Raw genomic sequence first — 18,626 nt, forward strand, 5'->3', positions numbered from 1 at the left:
GTGAGTTGACTACAGTGAGAACCTAACTTCCTGGCAGTCCAGGATCTTGTTTGGTATAATTCCAAGCCCTTAAAAAGTGCTGGCCTGCACATTTCTAGATAGAGAATGTCTCCAGGAAATTTGAATTTGTACTCCAGTGCTCAGAACCATGCCAGTCAGAGGCTCAGTCCTGTTACAGGTAAGAACTGCAGGAGGAGTAGCTTTGGCCACAGGCCAGCGTTCTGAGGTCAGCCACTTCATCTGTGGAATTCTCACCCCTGTTCATCCTTGGGCAATCCCGTTGAATTGGAAAATAAATCCCATCCTCGCTAAGGTGATGGTTGATAAAGGCTTGAGCTACCGCCCCTTCAAGAGGAATTTGCGTTTTAATAGAGGCTCATCAGCCCCAAAGGAATCAGTATCTCTTCTAAAGACGTAATTATCAGCACAGCAACTGAAATATTTTGGGGCGAGACTCTGCAGTGTTGCCGATCCAGATCAACAGGGGGACTCCCTCAGTCCCGCCTCGAGGCTGTGTAAGACTGACCCACCATTTCCCACTATTATTACTGTGAACGTTGCCTTTTTGTGCCTCATCTCCTTAGGTCGTCTGACACTCGTGGGCCTCTCATGTCAACACAACCCTTTTCAACACTGGCAGTCTTAAAGTGGTCACATCAACAGGGCCACGAGGTGAATTGTGACAAAACTTCCAAGCTTTCTTGGTACCCTAAGGAAGCCAACAGTCAGGTGATTAAAACCTAATACGGGTAAAAGGGAGTAGAGATGATTTCGTAGGTCCTTCATGATACTGTTCAGTTAAATTCGTTTTGTGCAATTTGCTTTCAGCCCCAACTTTTAACTTGTATCAAAAGCCCTGCAAATGGAAGGTGGGCAAGAGACATCCGTTCGTGAGCTGGGAATATTCTAAATGCCGAGTCCTCGAGGGCCGAGTTCTCAGTGGTGCCTTGAGAAATTTTGGAACTGCAGAAATTCTGGATCTTGGAATTCCGCATGCGAGAGCGGCTCCTGCTCGCCATACCTGGGACCGAGCGTTCTGAATTCACATCCTCCCGACCCCGTCCCCGCCACGCGCGCCCCTCTCCCGCCCCGGGCCTGCCCCAGGCTAGGCGACGGCTCGACCCCTGTGGCGCGGCCGGGCCGCGGGCCCGGCTCCCAGGCCCCTTTCCCGCCGCTGGCCCAGGGCTCCGCCTGCCGCCCTCGCCCTTGAAGCGCCAGCGATCCCCACTCCCCTCCGCGGCGAGTGGCGTGAGCGCCGAGGCCCAGCCACTGCGACCACACCTGTGCCAGCCCGTGCCCGCCCCGCTCGGTCCCGGCTCGAGCTCCGGCCCCGGAGCTCGCGCCCGGGGACAGAGGCGGCGGCGGAGGCTCGCTCCCGCGCCTGAGCTGGGGAGCGCGCCGGGCGGGCGGGAGAGGGCGCAGCGCGGCGCGGCCGGCGGGCGGCCCTGCTGAGCGGCGGCGGCGGCGTGGGCGCGGGCACCGGCGGGGGCTGCGGGTGCCCGGCTCCCCGCCCGGCCCGGCCCGCTCCCCGCGCGCTGCCGCCGCAGCCCCCGCGGCCCGCGGGGAGGCCAACCCCGCAGCCGAAGCAACTTGCCTCGGACCCTCGGTGAGGAGGGGCGGCGCGCGGGGCGGGACGGGAGCAGGAGAGGCGTGCGGGCGCGATGCCTCCGGCCGGCGGTCCCCGCGCGCCGCGCCCCGCCGCGCTGCCCCGCAGCCTGTCCCGCCTGCGCGAGGGCCCGGGCCGCTCCCGCATCGTGCTGACGCTCGGGGCCACGCAGATGGCGCTCGGATGCCTCATCGTGGCCGTCAGCTTCGCCGCGCTGGCGCTCACCACCTCGGCCCGCGTCCGCCACTCCTGCCCCTTCTGGGCCGGCTTCTCGGTGAGTGTTGGCGCCGGGCGCGCACGGGGCTGCAGGCGGGGGCGAGCCCACCAACCCGCGGGCGCCAAGTTCGGGGCGCAAGCGCCCGGCGAGCTGCCGCAGCCCGGGGTGCGGTTCAAAACTCGGGCAGGATAACTCCGGGGACCCGACTTACCGCTCGCCGCCCTGGGAGCGTGGCTTTCCCTTTCCCATCGCGCTGGTCCCAGAGTAACTTTTCTTCGAGGAAGCAGAAGCCAGGCGCCCGCGACCACCCGAGGGGCCTTCGGGTGAGGGTGGGCGGCGGGTACGCTCCAGGGCGGGCGGCTGCGCCCTGGGGCCCCCTGCTTCCCGGGGGCCGGGGACCCGCCGGGCGGGCTGGGCGGCCCTGAGCGAGGCGGGAGCAGGGGTGCGAGCCTGGTGCCTGGCCGCGGCTCCGTGCGCCTGGCCTCCGCGGCGGCTCTGGCCGGGCACTGGGGAGCAGGGCGCGTCGCGTCGGGCCGCGGGTCAGTCGAGGCGGCGGGAACCGGCCGGACCCGCTTTGGCCGCCCACCCGCTTGGCGTCCAGGACTTGGCGCGTCCCGCGTTTGGCGGGAACGGACCGGCGAGCTCAGCGGGCGGCGGGACTGGGCGAGCGAATGCTGGCGGCGTCCGGGGCGTGTTTAGTGAGCTTCGTCGCCGCGAGGGTGACCGATTTTCAGGATTTTGACCCCCAAATTAGAGAATCCAGTGGCTGACACACCTCCATAGGAGCAAAGCCACCAGGAAATCCCATTAAAGGACATGATTGTCTCCAAGAGTTTATTTTGGGGGGTATTTTTTGATTGAAGTTGTTTTTTCCTGTATTAGTAAAGAACGGACATATGGAAACGGTAATAATCGATGCAGAGCAGATAGTTTTTATAAAGAGAGGCACTTGTTCTGCGAACTCTTGACATCTGTAACTACATTTGGTTTCTGGTGCTGGAGTACATCTTATAGGTTTAAACCGTAAACCCAGTGTGTTTAAGTTCCATCTCCAGAAATCCAAACCAAGCCTTTGTAACGAATGTTTGCTATTTGTTGTTGAGTTTTGAAATTTAAAAATTCTGTCCAGCTTCGCTTTTTGTTGTTGTTGTTCTTTTGTAATGGCCTTTGTTCTCTAAGTCCGATGCCCGGCTGGTAAAATGAGATCTGAGCAGAACTGACTCTGTGACACCCTGATCGATACAGGTATGGTGGTTCATCCTAATGGGGGTATTAATTTTCAAAGCTTATTTCAGACCAGGGGTGAGTCTTGGAGAGCTGATTAGAACATCAGCTATGGCTAATTAGGCCATAGCTCGCAGTGTTCAAATCAAAGACGGGGGTTTGGAAGCAAGACCCAGAAGTCATGATTAAAACGGGCCCCTGTATATAGTCTCCCTACCTCTGTAGCTCAATTTTTAGCATGACTTAGTATGCATTGTTTCCATGTGGTCTGTCTAGTGGGCGCGAGTTTGTGTCTGCTGGAGCGGCCTACAGGTGGCAGACTGGTAAATGAGCTTCTCTTCCTGGCTTCTCCCTGGGCCTCTGCTTCTCCACCTAGTCCTAGCTACGTGGCTTTGGCACTTTCAAAGGGCATGGGAAAAGAGCTGCCTTTTAATAATAAACTTAAAAGGGAAAACACTCGTCAAAAACGGTGGAAAAGCTGTTTATGTGAAAAATGTACATTCACTGCATTTTAGTCTAAAGGGTTAAATAAATAGGTAATCCATGGATTCAGTTTGGGTGATTCATGGTTATTCCTTTCCACAGCTATAACCTATTAGTCCTAACGTCGTGCGATTCAGAATAATTCCACACGTGTCTGCTGTGTGCAGACGTGCCTCTAGGCTCTGGGGACAACAGTGAACAACATTCTCTGCTTACGTTGTAGAGGTTGTAGATTCTGCTCTCCGTCCACCTCCCACTCCCCGCCTCTTTACACCCACTGTTTCATGTGCTAGTTTTCTTTCTTGAAACTGAATCTACCACATGCACCTTTACACTTCTTTCCAAACAGTATATACCATTTTTTACATATGACCTCTGCCCTTTGCAGACATGGTGGTTGGTTCCAGTGATATTGGGACAGGTCTGCATGTTGGCGTGGCTTTCGGCGCTAACACTGGCCCCTTGCCATGGATGTGCCTGCCTGCCCGGACCTGGAAACCACTTTGCAAGGATAGTTTTCTTTTACGAATGGTGACTAAGATGGCCGGCTTTACACCAAAATCTGTTCTGCGTGGTTTAGGGCTGCCCTGTGTTTCCTCTGCATTTCCTGAAATAAGAGGTGTGGGCTCTTTAGCACTTTCTAGGTTGCTAGGCCTTCTCTGTGGTGTGTCCATGGTGAATAACCATTGTAAAAATAATTCTCCTTTATCGAAGGAAAAACCATACCCAAGAAAACGGCTTACATTTATTGAGCACATACTGGGTGCCAGGTGTTAGGCTGTGATAGCAAATTTCGTCTGAGGCCCCTGGCGCCCCTCCTCTTGCACAGTTCCCTGCACTTGAACTTGGGCTGGACCTCTGACTGGCCTTAGCCAGTGGGATGCAGCAGAACTAAGGCTGTCTCCAGGGCTAGGCCTAAGCCCTGAGATGTCCTGGCAGCTTCTGCAGAGTCCACTGAGGTGAAGAGGGATTAAGGAACTTGCTGTATGAGTCAGGGTTCTCCAGAAAAACAGAACCAATAAATACATATGAGCAAGCTGGAGACCCAGGCACGCTGCTGGTATAATTCAGTCCAAGTCCAAAGGCCCAGGAACTGGAGGGCCCATAGTGTAATTCACAGCCTGGCCCCAAAGCCTGAGGACCAGGGGTGCTGATGGCCGAGGGCAGGAGCAGATGGATGTCCCAGCTCAGAGAGAGTGAATCTGCACTTGTTCCGCCTTTTTGTCCTACTCAGGCCCTCACTGGCTTGGATGAGGCCCATCTGTGTGGATAAAGGTGACCTTCTTTACTCAGTCTGCTGATTTCAGTGCTAATCTCTTTTAGAGACACCCTCTCAGACACACCCCCAAATAATGCTTTCCTGTCTATCTGGGCACCCCTTCGTCTAGTCAAGTGGATACATAAAATTAACCTTCATGCCTGCCCAAGGTCACACCTGGCCAATGTCAGGTTTGCACTTTTTTTTTTTAACATCTTTTTTTCCAGTATAATTAGTTTACAATGTTGTGTTAGTTTGTGCTGTACAACAAAGTGAATCAGCTGTATGTATACATATATCCCCATATCCCCTCCCTCTTGCGCCTCCCTCCCACCCTCCCTATCCTACCCCTCTGGGGGTTAAAAAGCACCGAGCTGATCTCCCTGAGGTGGATGGACCTAGAGTCTGTCATACAGTGAAGTATGTCAGTAAGAGAAAAACAAATACTGTATGCTAACACATATATATGGAATCTAAAAAAAATGGTTCTGATGAACCTAGGAGCAGGACAGGAATAAAGACGCAGGTCTGCACTTAGTTGCTCTGACTTTTGAGGCCACAGTCCTAGCCATTAGACTTAATTGCCCCCCAGGCAGAGGCTGATGGGGGGTGGGGGGGTGGAATAGAGCAGGCTGTAAAGGGTCAAAGGTAGAGCCTCCACAGGGAGGACACATCTCTGTTTCTTAGGAAAAGCACAAAATATGTGTAGAAAGGTGATGATTCAAGAGCACTTTGGGGAGACATGAAATTAGGGAAATTGAGGAAGTCTGAGGATTGGGGACAGGGCTGGGGGGTCCTTGGCAAGGTTGGAAACGGGAAGGGGCGGCAGGTCTGGCCAGGGAGCAGCTGCTGTTTCAGTGACTTGAGAACCACCTGCAAATGGTGGTCCTGTTCTGGGTCCCTGCCATCCAGTTGGAAATTAGGGGTGGGCTGACTTCCCCAGGGATAAATGCTTGGCCCGTTTTGAGAGATGATGATCTATATGAACAGTTTAGAAGACTACCAGGGCTGTGTGTGTGTTTTTAAATGATCATCGAATTCGGTTTTTTTTTTTTAAGTGAACCTTATATCATAGAATAGACTAAACAGTTTAGTATATGTAATAAAAAATATTAAAAATGGAATTAAAGGGGAGGGGAAGGAAATCTACAGTGCTGCCTCTGGCACTAGTGGAGGTCTTGAGTAGGTATCCTTTGATAGAGGCAGCCTCATTATTTTTCTTTGCAGTTTTCTTCATGCCCAGGACATCAGCGACAAATAAGTACCCTGTGAATTATCCACATTGCCAGTTACACGTGTTGATAAAGACATAGCCAGACGTAGCCCTTAGGAGCTGACTGTTTATGCACGTGTGTGTATGTATTTTTTTCCCTTTAAAAGCAACACTATACTCCAAAAGCAACAGATGCTTGTTGCAATAACAGAAAACACAGAAGGGTATAAAGAAAATGACGACAGTGCCTTCTTCCATCCCAATTCTGTACCCATAGGTAACCTGCATTGATGGTGTTGTTTCATGTGACCTTTCCATACTTTCCTTTACAATCACAAAAATATTAGGGTTTATGTATATGTGTGGAATATGTTTCTTTTCTTTTAAATAATTTTTACAAGAGGTCATATCACACATCTTACTCCGTGACTTCTTTTTTTCTTTTATTTCGTGTATAATAAATATTCCCAGCCATAATATATTATTCTTATTATTCCCATTATTTTTAATGACTGCATAAGGGTCCATAGTATGAATTTTTATAATTTATTCAGTTCTTCTCCTGCTGAGAATACTCTGTGTCAGTTCTGTGTCTCTATAAGCAATGCTGCTTATCTAGCCTTAGAGGCCAGTGCTTGTTTTCTGAGCATAAATTCCCCAAAGTGGAATGGCTAGTCAGAGGGTATTCAAATTTGGAATTTCATTAGATATTGCCAGATTAATTCCACAAAAGGTTGCAGTCACCCCTGCCCACAGAAGCATGACACAAAGGTGCCCTTTTGCCACCCTCTTACCAGCCCAGGCTGTTAGCATTCCTTAACATTTTATTCCTCTGATGAAGAAAAAAATATTTCATTGTTTTCACTTGATCTGACTTTCCATGGTTATTTCTCTCATATGTTGCAAATGTTTTCTTGCAGTTTTTCATTTCTCATGTGGCTTAATTTTTGGTGTCTTTTACCATATATAAAATTTTAAAACTTCTTATGTAGTCAAATCTGTTAGTTTTCTCTTCTGCAGTGTGTGGGCTGTTTTCTTAGTAAAGGAATGTTTGTGTTCCTTTACATTTACATTTGTGTTCCTTTACATTTCCTTCTAATGTGTTTATTTTATTTTTTACATTCAAATTTTACATCATCCAGAATTTGTTTTGCATATGGTATGAAAAAAGGGCCTACCTTTATTTGCTTGCAGACAAAGTTCCTATGTACCTATGCTTATGTTTTGGATTCTATTCAGTTTTACTCTCTTTTATTTATTTTTTCATTGAGATGTAATTGACACAGAATATTATACTGGTTTCAAGCGTACAACATAATGATCTGATACTTGTATGTATTGCAAAATGATCACCACAATAAGTCTACTTATGCAATAAGTCTACTTACATATTCATCACCATATATATCGTAGTTGACAAAATTCTTTTTTCTTGGGATGAGAACTTTTAGAATTTAGTCTCTTAGCAGCTTTGAAATATGCAGTACAGGATTGTTGTTAACTGTAGTCGCCATGCTGTACGTCACATCCCATGACAACTTTACTCTCTTCATTGTTTTAGGGTCAATACCGCATACTTTTGATTAAGGCAACATCCTGGTGAGTTTTGCTATTTGGTCAGGCAGGTCCCTCCATACTGTTTTCTTTTTCAAAAGTGCCTTGGCTCTTCTTCTGTATTAACTTTAAAATATCTGTGTTTATTACTCATAAATTAGTAGTTTCCAGTAATACTCTCTTAGGATTTTTTTTTAATTTATTTATTTTATTTTTTGGCTGCATTGGGTCTCCGTTGTTGCGCACAGGCTTTCTCTAGTTGTGGCAAGCGAGGTGCACGGGCTTCTTATTGTGCTGGCTTCTCTTGTTGTGGAGCACAGGCTCTAGGAGCGTGGGCTCAGTAGTTGTGGCACACGGGCTCAGTAGTTGTGGCTTGCAGGCTCTAGAGCACAGGCTCAGTAGTTGTGGCGCATGGGCTCAGTAGTTGTGGCTTCCGGGCTCTAGAGAGCAGGCTCAGTAGTTGTGGCACACGGGCTTAGTTGCTCCGCGGCATGTGAGATCTTCCCGGACCAGGGCTTGAACCTGTGTCCCCTGCATTAGCAGGCGGATTCTTAACCACTGCACCACCAGGGAAGCCCAACCCTCTTAGGATTTGGATTGCAATTGCATTACATTGATAGATCAATTTTGGAAGTACTGACAGTTTTATCATATGAAAACTTCCAATTCAGGAACATGGTTTGCGTCTTCATTTCTTTGTCCTTTGTCTTTATACCTTTCAGAAAAATCTTTTATGGGGATGCATTCATGGGGACAGATTTTCAGTCTCCCCTAAACTGCTTTTGAAAAGTAAACCAGTTTCTAAGATCATCCTAGAAAAAGCTGAGTGAGGACAGGTTGATGAAAGATGGGAGACGCCCACAGGTCAGGACATAGACGATGTAGCCAGTCTACCAGCAGCAGCCGGAGCTGCAGATGAACAGCAGGGGAGGCGGGGCGTGGGTGGTGGGCAGTGAACGGGAGCTGTTGACAGGCTGTGGGAACCAAAATCACCACGAGTTACTCAACCAGCAAAGTGGGTGGGTGCTGGAGAGGTGCTCTGGGGCTTCTGGTTGTGGGTGAGAACAGTAGCCGTGCAGGGACATGGAGCACAAGCCTGGGAGCATCCGAGAAATGCACAGTGAGTCTTTCCTCCTAGAAGGTCAGAGCCTTACCCTGAGCTGAATGACTGGAAACATAAACCAAACTGAACAGGACGGGAACACAGACGGCAAGGCAGGGGAGGTTCAGACGGTGCAGGTCGGGGGAAAGAGATCTCAGAAACTGCTCCAGCAGCAAAGGAGAAGACCCCGAGCAGAGAGTGTGGTCTTGGAAATTAAGGACTTCGGGGGTCTAGAGCTGGAGCAAAGGGCCAGGGTGGGAGTGAGCTTTATGAGGGTTCTGGATTTAACTCTGAGAAGCAAGTAAGTGGATACATAGAGATCTCACACTTGAGTTCTTTACAGATCCATAGAGCCCGGCTCGGAAAGCTGTCCTAGCCCATCCTCTCTTCTTTAGGAGCTTTCTCTTCTCACATCAGGAAAATCCACCTCATTCATACATGGGGAACAAAAAATGGAACATTAGGTAACTTTATGCAAAATTGATTCAAAGGAAAATGATGAAAATGAACATAATGGTGCTACAGAAAATGAGAGCACACCAGAAAAATCATAAACTAATATTTCAAGATAAGCTAAAAGAAAAAACAATTTGAAAGAGTAACATCCAGCAGAAATTTAGAAACGACAAAGGATATGGCTAGATAACAGAAAATTATGAAATGAGAACAGATTGATGTCAGGAAAGAATTAGGAAAAAATGAATTTTAGGAAGGAAGACTAAATTGTGTCCAGAAGGAACACAAGAGCAAATGGTTTCCATAGACAGCACAGGAGTAAAAATACAGGATGAAAAGGAGAAAAATGAAAACAGTAGCCAATAAAGAAAGGGATAGAGTGAATTAGAAAGTATAGGAGACAGGCAAAAGAGATCTGATATATATATATATATATATATATATGTATATATATATATATACACAATTAGAGTGTCTAAAACAGGAAGAATAAAGCAATGGAATAAAATAAATATTTAGAACTATAATGCAAGAAAACTCTCCTAAAAATAAAAGAAGACTTGAAAGTGTCTACCATGTAACTGGGGGGGAAAAATCAATGCAGAATAATCAACATTGAGATATATCCCTGTAAAATAATGAATGTTAAAGATAAGGAAAAAATCCTTTGGGCATCCAGATAAAAAGTCCTAGTCATTTGTATTGTGCATTGGAATTCTCATAGCCAAATAAATTCTTTGCTAGAAGAGGTGAAGCAATATTTTATTATTATTATTATTTTTTAAGATGTTGGGGGTAGGAGTTAATTAATTAATTAATTAATTATTGCTGTGTTGGGTCTTCGTTTCTGTGTGAAGGCTTTCTCTAGTTGTGGCAAGCGGGGGCCACTCTTCATCGCGGTGCGTGGGCCTCTCACTATCGCAGCCTCTCTTGTTGAGGAGCACAGGCTCCAGACGCGCAGGCTCAGTAGTTATGGCTCATGGGCCTAGTTGCTCCGTGGCATGTGGGATCCTCCCAGACCAGGGCTCAAACCCGTGTCCCCTGCATTAGCAGGCAGACTCTCAACCACTGTGCCAACAGGGAAGCCCAAAGCAATATTTTAAAAAGTAAATTTTGGGGGGAAAAAGTTGAAATTTCCAACTTGTAGAAAAGTTATAGAACAGAACTGAGAACTCCTGTGCTGTATCCCTTCAGTTAAGTTCCCTGATTGTAACCGTTTTACTGTATTTGCCCCATGGCTTGCACTTGTGTACCCTGTCTCTCTTTCTCAGTGGGGGGAAAAAAATCCATTATCATTAGTTTTTTTCTTGACCTTTTTGGGAGCAGGCTGCAGACGTGATGCCCCATCACCCCTAATAATTTCAGAGTATCACCCCCACTCGAGGATACTGTTCTGTATTACCAGCCCAAACTCCTCCAGACTAGGAAATCAACATTGAAAGAACACTGTCACCCGATTCATAGACTCCACTGCAGTTTCACCAACTGTCCAAATAGTGTTCCTTTCCACTTTCTGGCCCAGGATCCTATCCAGGAATATGCGTGTGTCTCATTTCTCTTTGCGCTCTTCAGTCTTCCTTTGTGTTTTGTGTTTTCCATGGTCTTAAAGAGTATAAGCCTTATTATTCTATAGGATGACCCTGAACCTGGGTCCATCCGGTTTATCCCCATGGCCACACTCAAGTTATACGTTCTTGGAAATGAATGTGAAGCAGAATGGAGATGCAAGATGTTCTTTCAATTCCTTCTGTCTTCTGTATTCTCTGATGAGCAGTCGATGGTAATTTCAATTGTTGCTCCTGTGTGAGTTGACTGCCTTTTTCTCCTTTTGTCTCCATTCTGCTATTAAACTCACCCAGTGAATTTTTTACTTTGGTTATTCTGTTTTTCAGTTTTAAAACTTTCCATGGGTTTCCTTTCATATCAACTCGTTTTCTTTTTTCTTTTAGTTTTTGTAGCTTTTCATTCATTCCCAAAATGTTCGCTCTTATTTACTGGAACATTTTTTGGTACATGACTTTTTTTTTTTTTTAATTTTTTAAATTAGTTTCTGCTTTATAACAAAGTGAATCCGTCATACATATACATCTGTTCCCACATCCCTTCCCTCATGCATCTCCCTCCCTCCCACCCTCCCCATCCCACCTGGAACATTTTATCATCACTGCTTTAAAGTCTTTGGTCATTCCAAGACCTATCACTGATTGTGTTTTCCCCTGGGAGTTGACAGTCCTGATTCTTTGTAGGCTGAGTAACTTTGGATTATATCCTGGACGTTTTGAATATTATGTTGTGAGTCTCTGTACACTGTTTAAATGCAATTAAGAATGTTGCTATTTTTTATGACACAAATGAACTTATCTATGAAACAGACTCACAGACATAGAGAACAGACTTGTGGTTGCCAAGGGAGAGGGGGCATGGGGGAGAGATGGATTGGGAGTTTGGGATTAGCAGATGTAAACTATTATATATAGAATAGATAAACAACAAGGTCCTACTGTATAGCACAGGGAACTAGATTCAATATCCTGTGATAAACCATAATGGAAAAGAATCTGAAAAAGAATATATATTTATATATGTATAACTGAATCACTTTGCTGTACAGTAGAAAGTAACACAACATTGTAAATCAACTATATTTCAATAAAATTTTTTTAAAAAGAATGTTGCTGTTTTTGTGTTAGCAGGCTATCCATTCTCTCCGATTTAGACCATGTTGAGCCCAGCCTTCTGTGGATTGTCATTCTGATGTCAGTCCAGTTTTCAAAGTCTTTGCAGTACTTTTCAGCCTGTCCTGCACATACAGTGCCCAGTGGCCGGTCTGGTTCTGGGGTGGTGATCTACCCTGTAGTTCTGTATAGCACAGGGAACTCTACTCAATATTCTGTAATGGCCTATGTGGGAAAAGAATCTAAAACAGAGTGGATACATGTCTATGTATAACTGATTCACTTTGTTGTACACCTGAAACTAACACAACACTGTAAATCAACTCTACTCCAATAAAAATTAAAAAAACAAGAAAGGATTCTGTTTAGGGTCGTGTCTTCGCCTCAGGGATGAGCCCCCTAGTTCATAAACAAATTTCAGGGATCACTTGCTGCAGTTCCTCCCTCTGTGATCTTCCTGATGTTTTCTGTTGCCCTGGGGCTTCTCTTATCCAGTCCTGCAAGAATGCTAGGGCTTTTTTTTTTTCAAGTAAATGTTAAGTTTGTTTAAAAAAATTTTTTTTTAGGAGTAATGCATGACTTTTTTTTTTTTTATTGGGGTATAGTTGTTTTACAATGTTGTGTTAGCTTCTGCTGTACAACGAAGTGGAGTTCCCTGTGCTATACAGCAGCTTCTCATCAGTTATCTATTTTATACATATTAGTGTATATATGTCAATCCTAATCTCCCAATTCATCCCACCCCCTCCTTTCCCCCCTTGGTGTCCATACATTTGTTCTCTACATCTGTGTCTCTATTTCTGCCTTGCAAACGGGTTCACCTGTATGCTTTTTCTAGATTCCACATAGATGCGTTAATATACGATATTTGTTTTTCTCTTTCTGACTTACTTCACTCTGTTTGACAGTCTCTAGGTCCATCCACGTCTCTACAAATGACCCAATTTCGTTCCTTTTTATGGCTGAGTAATATTCCATTGTATATATGTACCACATCTTCTTTATCCATTAGTCTGTCAATGGGCACTTAGGTGCTTCCATATCCTGGCTGTTGTAAATTGTGCTGCAATGAACATTGGGGTGCATGTGTCTTTTTGAATTATGGTTTTCTCTGGATATATGCTCAGGAGTGGGATTGCTGGGTCATATGGTAATTCTATTTTTAGTTTTTTAAGGAACTTCCGTACTGTTCTCCACAGTGGCTGTATCAATTTACATTCCCACCAACAGTGCAAGAGGGTTCCCTTTCCTCCACACCCTCTCCAGCATTTATTGTTTGTAGATTTTTTGATGATTGACATTCTGACTGGTGTGAGGTGATACCTCATTGTAGTTTTGATTTGCATTTCTCTAATTATTAGTGATGTTGAGCATCTCTTCATGTGCCTCTTGGCCATCTGTATGTCTTCTTTGGAGAAATGTCTGTTTCAGTCTTCTATTTTTTTGATTGGGTTGTTTGTTTTTTTGTTATTGAGCTGCATGAGCTGTTTTTATATTTTGGAGATTAATCCTTTGTCTGTTGATTCATTTGCAAATATTTTCTCCCATTCTGAGGGTTGTATTTTTGTCTTGTTTATGGTTTTCTTTGCTGTGCAAAAGGTTTTAAGTTTCATTAGGTCCCTTTTGTAAGACCGGACACTATAAAACTTTTAGAGGAAGGGGCTTCCCTGGTGGCGCAGTGATTGAGAGTCCACCTGCCGATGCAGGGGACACGGGTTCGTGCCCCGGTCCGGGAGGATCCCACATGCCGCGGAGCGGCTGGGGCCCTGAGCCATGGCCGCTGAGCCTGCGCGTCCGGAGCCTGTGCTCCGCAATGGAAGAGGCCACAACAGTGAGAGGCCCGCGTACCGCAAAAAAACCCCGAAAAAACCTCTTAGAGGAAAACATAGGAAGAACACTCTGACGTAAATCACAGCAAGATCTTTTTTGACCCACATCCTGGAATAATGGAAATAAAAATAAAAATAAACAAAAGAATGCTAGGGCTTTACCTTTTCTTGCTTGGGGGCCGTGCAGTGGGGGGACAAAGCGAGAGAACCAGCAACAAGGCTTTGTCCTGCCCTCTTGGGACCAAGCCCCTCCTCTGGAGCAAGCAAAGGGGAAGAGTCTTCTGTGCGTTGCCAGCTCCTGTTTCTGCTGTGGTGTTGCTTGGGTGCTGGGGTGTGAGAGTGCTGCAGAGAGAAGAGAGAGAAACCCAGAAGCAAAAACACTGGGGATTTGCTCACTCTCTTAGGGCATTAGGGAGCCGATTTCCAAATCCTTGAGCCAGAGCTCGGGGGCTTCTCCCGGGCCCTGTCTTTCTGCCCGCGTGCTCAATTGTGGGTTTCGGGCTGTGTTGCATTTTGGCTGGGGGATGCATGCTCAAGAGGGAGCAATGACAACCCTCTGCCACTGTGGTGGTAACTGGAGTTCCATCCCTCTCCACCCATCTGCCTGCTGTTTTGCTCTGAGTTTCCCAGTGGTCTATTCTCTGCATCCCATCAGGTCCACGGCTGCAATCAGTGGGAGACACAGGGTGGTGTGTGCTTCCTCCACCTGGGACAAAACCTCAGTGCTTTTAATCTGCTTCCTTTGTGAGCCAAGCATCCTGTCTTCAGAGAATTGTCCTTTAAATGTAAAGGCCAGAGACATAGAGTTTTGTTTCATTAAATTTAATTTTTTGTTTTGTATTGGAGTAGAGTTGATTTACAGGGTTGTGTGAGTTTCAGGTGTACAGCAAAGGGATTCAGTTATACATAGACATGTATCCATTCTTTTTCAGATTCTTTAAGTGAAGTCAGACAGAGAAAGACAAATATCATGATATCACTTCTAGGTGAAATAAAAAAAATGATACAAATGAACTTATTTACAAAGCAGAAACAGAGATAGAGTTTTGAATTTGCAAGAACTCTGGGACTGTTCCCCCTCGTGAGCCCTTTCATTGTTTACTAGAGAGTGAGCTTCAGAAAATTGTTCAATGATGGTGAAGCTTTTCATAAGGTCTAGTGATGAACAATGACTAGGTTTCACTGTAGAACTAAAACTCAAAGATAACAATAAGGGAGGCAGACTAATACATAGCATTAGACGTTCGGGTTATGTGGAACCATACAGCTAGAAAAATAAATGGGAGGAGATGAGGGAGAAGTAGAATCAGCTCCTTAATTGGCACATTGGGGTGAGCTAGGATGGAAAAATGTCTCTCGAAACTGACAAAGCAAGAAGTGGAAGGTTAAGTTTATTGAAGACCATACAGATTAACAGCAGATTGAATACTAGTGGCTAAAATGGATGCTTTAGGAAGAGCGGGTGGCGGCGGGGGGGGAGATGGTGGGGGGGAGATGAAGAAGCAATTACTAGCTAATTACATTATTGCTCATAGGAGGGAGGTAATAATGTCTAAAAGTGGAGGGTGCTAAGGGAGTTATATAAGGTAGTAATATAAAAGGAGCAACTAGAACCAAATCCTTCCTACGTACCTACAGAAACACAGAGAGAGAAGCAAGCAGACTGCAGCCCACGGACGAAAAGACTGAGTTTGTGCGTCAGTGTTTTAAATATAAGGCTAAAAATCTGCAAAGCTGATGCCACACATCCAGACTGTACTAACATTATATAAATGGGCTTAATTCACCTAGTTTAAAAAGTTTTTCAGGTTGACTTAACAAAGCAAGATCTGGAGATAGAGTTAAAATGAAGAGATTTAGAAAGGCTAAAAATAAAAGGACTGGAAAAGATATACAGGGCAAATTCAAATAAAAAGAAAGCAGGCCTCTCTCTCTCTCTCTCTTTTTAAATTGAAGTGTAGCTGACTTACAGTGTTGTGTTAATTTCTGCTGTACAGCAAAGTGATTCAGTTTTACACATATACACATTCTTTTTCATTTTGGTTTATTACAGAATATTGAATATAGTTCCCTGTGCTATATATACAGTAGAACCTTGTTGCTTATCCATCCTGTGTATAGTAGTTTGCGTCTGCTAACCCCAAACTCCCAATCCTTCCCTCCCCTATCCCCCTCCCCGTTGGCAACCACAGGTCTGTTCTCTATGTCTGAGGCCTCACTCTTGGTACCAGGCAAGGTAGGATTCATATATTCTTGCTTATTCGTGATATAATGTAATGTTGTATCTTTGTATTTTGCTTCAGTGATTAACGTTTTTTTTTTTTTTTTTTTTTTTTTTTTTTTTTTTTTTTTTTTTGCGGTAGGCGGGCCTCTCACTGTTGTGGCCCCTCCCCCTGCAGAGCACAGGCTCCGGACGCGCAGGCTCAGCAGCCATGGCTCACGGGCCCAGCCACTCTGTGGCATGTGGGATCTTCCCAGACCGGGGCACGAACCCGTGTCCCCCGCATCGGCAGGCAGACTCCCAACCACTGCGCCACCAGGGAAGCCCGTGATTAACGTTTTTAATATGAATGTTAAATATTTGAGCAGGTGAAGTGTTCTAGCCCTCTGTCCTATGGCTGCTGTACCTTTCTTGTCAAATGTGCTCCAAGCTTTTGTGGTGTTGGTTTGTGTGGTCTTTGAAATTTCCCCTTCTCCAGGACTTAACTGCTCCTATACAGAGAAACTGTTGACTTTTATTTCTCTCTTATTTTGAAATTATTTATTCTACTTTTTAAAGTAAATGTCTTGTGCTTTCCATTTCTACATCCATATCATCTATAAATAATTGTTTCTTTATATTCAGTGTTTTCATATCTCAATATTTGTCATATGCTGCTTACTCCTTTCCTTATTGCATTAATCGGAATCTTCAGTTTGAATGGTACTGTGAAAGGAAGCATTCATGTCTTGCTCTTGAGTTTACTGGGAAAAGCTTTAGTTTCATTGCTTTTATTTCTTAATAGGTAGGTAATTGTGATGACTTAAATTTTGCTGTAATTTCAAACTTGGAGAAAAGTTGCAAAAAAGTACAAAAAATGCCATATATCCTTAACCCAGATTCACCAATTATTAACATTTTGCCCCTTTCATTTTGTTGTTTCCAGACCCCCAAACCCCCTGAACAATCAGTTGGTTGATTGATTGATACCTCCATCTACATATATTTTCTGAATCACTGGAGAGAACGTTGCATGCCCCTTTGCCCCTAAATACTCCAGTGTATATTTCCTAAATAGGCATCACATAAACATGAAGCCACCATAAAAATGAGGAAATTAACATCGATACAACACTGTCGACAGTCCATATTCAAATTTTGCCAGTTGTCCCCAGAATGTTCTTTATAAATATTTCCCTCACCTGCTCTCTAGTCCAGTATCCAAATTAGGAATTTAAAAGTCAAACTTAGGTAGTTTCCTGTTTAGAATTCTTACAAGGAATGACTGCTGAATTTTTCAGGTGTCATCTATTTATGTAATCTCTTGGTTTTTCTCTTTCAGTAATTGACGTACTGAAGTATGTTGATAGATTTCCTAATGTTGAATTATCCTTGGCTTTCTGGAATCATCCTTATCACTTATTCTTTTAACATATTGTTAGAATCCATGTGCTGTAATATTAAGATGTTTGCTTCTATAGCCACATACAAAATTGGTCTGGAGTTTGTGCATTCACACATGTACACAAGCATACACTATCTTTATTAAACCTTGTTATGTTGTGCTGGCTTTGTAACATAAATTGGTGAGCTTTCCGTATTTTTCTGAGGACTAGCATAGGAAAGATTTGTTCTTTCTAAGTTAGATAGCTCAGGGAATTTAGGCCATTCCCATTTATTAAGATGTGTGATAGATTTAGTCATTCCTTTTGACTTTATTATTATACTTTACTGTTTTCAGTTTTCTTTTTGCTGGATTGATAAAATTAATTTTTAAAAAAATATGTATTTTAAAAATTGTGGTAAAATACACATAACATAAAATTTATGATTTTAACCATTTTAAGCATACAGGTCTGTGGCATTAAGAACATTGATATGATTGTGCAACCGTCACCACCATCCTCTCCAGAACTTTTGCAAAACTGAACCTCTGTCCCCATTAAACACTGACTCCTCATTTCCCTACCTCCAGCCCCTGGCAGCCACCTTTCTACTTCCTGTCTGTGTAAATTTGGCTATTTCAGGCAACTTGCATAATGGAATCATACAGTTGTATTTCCTTTGTGATTGGCTTATTTCACTTTGCATAATATATTCAAGATTCATCCATGTGGTAGCACGCATCAGGATTTTCTTCCTTTTGAAGGCTGAATAATATTCCGCTGTATGGATAGACCATATTTTGTTTTTCCGTTCTTCTGTTGATGGACGCTTCGGTTGCTTCCACCTTTTGGCTTATTGTGAATAATGCTGCTATGAACACGGGTGCACACATATCTCTTTTCAAGCTGCTTTTTAAAAAAAATTTTTATTGGAGTATAGTTGATTTACAACGTTGTGTTAGTTTCAGGTATACAGCAAAGTTATACATATACATATATGCACTCTTTTTTTTTTTAGATTCTTTTCCCATATAGACCATCACAGTGTATTGAGTAGAGTTCCCTGTGCTATACAGCAGGTTCTTATTACCTATTTTATATGTAGTAGTGTGTATATGTCAATCCCAATCTCCTAATTTATCCTTCTTCCCCTTATCCCCTGGTAACCACATCCCCTGGTAACCATAAGTTTGTTTTCTGCATCCGTGGCTTTACTTCTGTTTTGTAAATAAGTTCATTTGTACCCTTTTTTTAGATTCCACATATAAGCGATATCGTATATTTGCCTTTCTGTGTCTGACTCACTTCACTTAATATGATAATCTCTAGGTCCATCCATGTTGCTACAAATGGCATTATTTTATTCTTTTTTATGGCTGAGTGATATTCCATTGTATATATGTACCACGTCTTCTTTATCCTCT

The 18,626-nt window shown here is 44.3% G+C and overlaps 1 protein-coding gene across 1 annotated transcript in view; it reads left to right on the top strand.

Moving 5' to 3' along the window:
• Positions 1–1,661: 1,661 nt before the first annotated feature.
• Positions 1,662–18,626, top strand: part of ENTREP2 (endosomal transmembrane epsin interactor 2) — a gene marked incomplete at its 5' end in the record, with an annotated part of 374,409 nt that continues 357,444 nt past the window's right edge. The window contains one exon of the mRNA XM_081227296.1: positions 1,662–1,880. Coding sequence (XP_081083422.1) covers positions 1,662–1,880 — 219 coding nt within the window. The remainder of the gene's footprint in view (positions 1,881–18,626) is intronic.

This window comes from Mesoplodon bidens (genome assembly GCF_964165515.1).
Source record: "Mesoplodon bidens genome assembly, chromosome: 3".
Lineage (NCBI taxonomy): Eukaryota > Metazoa > Chordata > Mammalia > Artiodactyla > Ziphiidae > Mesoplodon > Mesoplodon bidens.